This window comes from Papilio machaon, chromosome 26, assembly GCF_912999745.1.
Source record: "Papilio machaon chromosome 26, ilPapMach1.1, whole genome shotgun sequence".
NCBI lineage: Eukaryota > Metazoa > Arthropoda > Insecta > Lepidoptera > Papilionidae > Papilio > Papilio machaon.
Genome location: NC_060011.1, coordinates 4,837,285 through 4,842,408, shown reverse-complemented (window position 1 = coordinate 4,842,408; position 5,124 = coordinate 4,837,285). Strand labels below are relative to the sequence as shown.

General features: G+C 35.0%; 1 protein-coding gene across 1 annotated transcript; it reads right to left on the bottom strand.

The window, feature by feature from the left end:
* Window positions 1-1,467: 1,467 nt before the first annotated feature.
* On the bottom strand, window positions 1,468-4,065 carry LOC106711915 (proteasome subunit alpha type-7-B; the record flags this gene model as incomplete). Its single annotated transcript, XM_045684382.1, has 4 exons — window positions 1,468-1,581; window positions 1,801-1,950; window positions 3,122-3,335; window positions 3,803-4,065. Coding segments are annotated over 4 exons (741 nt in total), but the record flags the coding sequence as incomplete, so codon positions are not given.
* Window positions 4,066-5,124: the final 1,059 nt, after the last annotated feature.

Sequence of the window (5,124 nt, the reverse complement as noted above, 5' to 3'; positions counted from 1 at the left end):
ACGTCGAATAATAACCCTTTTTTACTACTAACTACTAATTTTGGCATAACATATTTATTAAAATTTTATATTTTAACAAAAACAGTAAAGAAAAACATAAAAATTATACAGCATTTCAAAAAACAAGTAGCGCAATCTATATTCAGTAGCAGAAACGAATAAACACAGCGAGCCGCGTGCGTTCTTGACGAACCTGAAATCAAAGGCAAACAACAGATGGCGCTGTTCCTAACTTTAATAAATTTTATATTTTTGTTTTTCAGGTAATCTTCCACAAGTGCATGTATAAAGAAATAGGTAGTATAAGTACTTTATTAATATTATCAGTTGTTTTTACATGTTGTGAATTCATCGATTGACGTCAATGCAATAAATTGAAACGTCTAATTTGTACATATTGACAAGATTATTTAGATTAGATATAGTTATCCATTCTGTATGATATGATCCTAACTGGTATCCCCTATTTGTCATATTAAAGTCACGTAGACATAATGGCGAAAAATTTCAGTACCGGAGATAGCGTTGCCAGGCGTCCGGATAAAGCCGGACATAGGTAGGTTTTTGATTGCGTGTCCGGCCAAAATAAACGGTTTTCCGGCTTTTGTTAGGCTTTTTACATTGCCCAAACGAGAGTGTACCTATTAATACTGAGACAAAGTTCTAAATAATATAGGGTGTCCGACCTTTCTACCCAAATGTCCGGCCAAACTGGCTGGTCTGCCCGGCTAGTAGGTTAGGCGACCTGACAACCCTAACCGGAGATATTAGGTGTGAATGCTTTCTTCAGGCGGGGACGTCGCAGACGGGCTTACAAATGAAAGATCGCGTTCGCCTACCTACTGGGTTACGGGTGTGATGTTGTTCGGATGCTTTTTTTACTATGGGCATAAAAAAGGAACAAGTTTCGAAGCAGACATATAATGCAAATTTAGCATTGTTTATATAAAACGACTAAAATGCATGTCTTTTTCGAAATACCTGGATTAATTTAATTGGAAGAAGCACAAACGCTTTCGCTATTATGTACATAGCGGACTTTTTTCTTTAAACGCGACTCCGTCTACGCGGAATTTAAGAAAAAAATTATTTAGTAGCTTATGTCTTCTTCCAGACTTTGTTATACATCTGTGCCAAATTTCATCAAGATCCGTTGAGTTGTTTCGGAGATACCTTCAAACAAACATCCATCCATGAACTCAAACATTCACATCTCTTATATATATATAAAAGAAAGTCGTGTTAGTTACACTATTTATAACTCAAGATCGGTCGAACTGATTTAGCTAAAAATTGATGGGGAGGTAGCTTAGAACTAGGAGACGGACATAGGATTTTTTTTTCTTGTGTGCATTTTTTTTATTCCGCGCGGACGAAGTCGCGGGTAAAAGCTTGTTTATAATATTAGTAAGATTAACTTCTTTAAAACATGTGTGAAGTCTGTGGAATGAAGAAATCACAATATGGTCAGGTCTGTTTATTTTTTTCTTTCTCCTTTTCAACTTCTATTTCTGAGATAACTGCGTTAATCTCGTCTTGATTTAAAAATTTCACCGAGTCACCTTTCTTTAGAACCATTACCTGAAAATAAACATTTTTATTTCATCTTTCTTTGCTAGACGTCTAATTTTTTTTTTTCATGTAAAAATTCCAGTTATTTTCAAATAACTTCGCGGCGCAGTTATGTGCGCGCTGTGCAATTTCCACCGCATCCCGCTACGCCCCAACACACCTTACATTGTCTTCTTTGCAGCGACTCCCGCGAATATAAGAGTTGCCAAGATATCTGAAATTACTTACGTCTAAGTTCTTTTGACCATGATATACAACTTCTAGTAGGCACATAATAGCCAATTTTATTGTTCCCTTTTCAGTGCTAACGGCTGTATCATTGTAGTGTTTCTCGAGGAATTCCTGAGCGGTTTTCTCTCCACGTCCTATAGAACACGCCTGGAAATATTACTTCTTATAATACAACTGACGTGATTCTTTCATATAACATACTCATTCATAAATATAGATAACTAGCTTTTACTCGCGACTCCGTCCGCGCGGAATAAAAAAAAATGCACACAAGATAAAAAAGTTCCTATGTCCGTCTCCTAGTTCTAAGCTACCTCCCCATCAATTTTCAGCTAAATCAGTTCGACCGATCTTGAGTTATAAATAGTGTAACACGACTTTCTTTTATTTATATACTAGCTTTTACCCGCGACTCCGTCTGCGCGGAATAAAAAATAGAAAACGGGGTAAAAACTATCCTATGTCCGTTTCCTGGTTCTAAGCTACCTGCCCACCAATTTTCAGTCAAATCGATTCAGCCGTTCTTGAGTTATAAATAGTGTAACTAACACGACTTTCTTTTATATATATAGATAAGATTGATAGATGTAAAAGTTTACAAACATTTTGGAAAGAATTGAGTTGAAGTAATTTTTGTCAGTCGAATAATACCGATATATTTGAGTAACAGATGCCTTGGCTGCTTTTATATGAGGAATAAAATAGTGGATTTGATACGAAAAGGAGTAAAGATTGAGAAAGTAATATAAATATTGATAGTTTTAACAAAATAATACGTAAAACTAAAAATAAATACAAGTATATGACTACTACACCTACTAATATACAGCTATTAATTGATTTATCTATTTCGTCATAATCGTAATCAGTCTTAATTTGCCCACTGCTCTTTTCCAATGTCTATATTAATAATTATTATTATAGACATATTATTTATCCAATACTAGATGTCCCCGCGACTACGTCCGCGCGAAATTAAAAAACAAACTTAATAAGTAAGTCTATGTGTTTTTCCAGACAATTTTCTACATCTGTGCCAAATTTCATCAAGATCCATTGAATTATTCAAACTTTCGTGAGACATTATCATTAACTAATATAGAAACGGCTAAAACACTCACGTACATTTGTCCGGTGTCGGCACCGACTGATTTCGAGCCCATCGGCCTTTCATCAGGGTGAGTGACACCGGACATATGTACGTGAGTGTTTTAGCCGTTTCTATATTAGATGAAGATCCATTGAGCCGTTCTGGAGATATCTTCAAACAAACATCCATCCATCCATCTAAACATTCGCATTTATAAAGTTACTGTACCTTCCATTCATAAAATGTTCCCGAAGGTTCGGTTTGGAACAAATGCCCATCTCCGTCGTAATCAAATCCAGCAATCAGACATGAAATCCCGTAAGGTCGTCGTCCATTGCTCTGTGTGTACTTCTGTTTCTGTTCCGCTATGAAGCGAGTAATGTATTCCAGTTTGACTGCGTCTTCTACTATAAGACGATGTGATTGACATTCTATTTGTGCCCTGAAACAATATTTATACTTATTTAAATTGTTTAGAATTTAATTGTTTATATAAGTCAAAAAGTAACATTATAGCTCCTGCTTTATTACTCGTAGACTAGATATAAACTGTATTGGCATTGTGGCCAATCAGAGTCATGGGTTAAAATTTAGATTATTGACGGTCGAGCTGGCGATTGCAACTTTTATGGCGAACACAGTTATATCTAAGGACTTACTAGGCAAAGATAAAAGTTGCGAAAACTCGTAGATATTTAGTTACTGAATAAATGAAATCGTATTTTAGGTTAGTTTTTTCCACTACTTTTGACGTAACTTTCTAACTGACTAATCGCCAACTCGACCGTCAATAATCTAAATTTTAGCCGAGTCATGAAATGACTACTTAGGACCCCTGTAGAGTCGATTCATAAAAATACTGTCAAAGACTGGTTACATACCCATTTAAACATTGAACTTGGCACTAACCTTGAAATGAGAACTCTAGCGTCAGCTCTTAATCCAGCAAACGCGAGAACAACGTGTTCATCTAAAGGTACTATCTTCTTCTCTGTTCTATCATCTTGCAACTTCTCTACTGCTCTCTTCTCGGTAGCTAGTACTACAACCTCTGCGCCACGGATCCCTATCACTGGTGACCCCTTTCTTACTGCCTCTTGAGCGTACTGAACTTGCATTAAATGACCATCTGGTGAAAATACCGTTACAGCTCTGTCGTATTTAGACATTAAAATGTGTTAAAAAATTATGTAAATATATAAAATGTAAAGATATGTCAAATAAACGTCAAGTTGTGACAGATTTCGCAAAGATTAAAAAAGTTTTGGAACGAAGTTCCTTATCGCGCGTTGTAAAAGGGGGCTAGACGGAAAAAATTCTCACGAAAAGTTGTCACGACACTTTTTGCTATAGTAAGCATGTTAACGACGAATGAGCGCTACTTCACTATGGCAACGACGTGACAATATATAACGAAAATTCATAGAAATAAAATGTACTTCTTGTGAAGACTTAAGTTTTTTATTCATAGAATAAACATTGGTTCCTTCACTAATTAATAGAAAAGAACTTCGATCCATCCGTGTGTCCCTTGACACCTCTCAAGTTTTTTTTTTACAAATCTGTTTGAATAAGACAACATCACACAATGTAATTATGACCAAAAGTTGTCAACTATCAAAAAATAAAATAACAAAAGGTGCATAGCTACCACAAAATGTGGATAATATGTGCAATAAATAACAATTTTTCCTTTTAATACTGCATATAGCAAATGTCTTAATTTATAAATTACATCATTTCAAAACCACCGATGTGTCACTTGAAATTACAAAGAGCTAGATTTAATTAAAATTAACACAATTGTTATTATTGGTTTGATATATACAAAAACCACAAACATTTATTTCTAAGAAACTTCAGTCCCAAATCAAAATTAAAAAAAAAAAAATTTTTTTTCAAAGACAATAACGTAATGTTATGTTATATACACATTTAGCAGTTCAAACCTACGGTAAAATAAAATATTTCTTGGGTGAAGAAATATTTATTCCATCATAGGTAGACAATGAGTTTGCGTTCTGTTGAAGAGGTGGCGTACTGCCAACTAAGACATTTGCCTTTTAATTTAAGGAAAAAGATAGACGGAAAAATAAAGGAGGACTAGCTGTAGCCCGCGACTCCGTCCGCGCAGTACTTAAAAAACTTAATTACTAGCCTATACCTACAAATTAACATCCATCCATGAAAACATTTGCATTTATAATATTAGTAAGATAACGCGGGAAGTC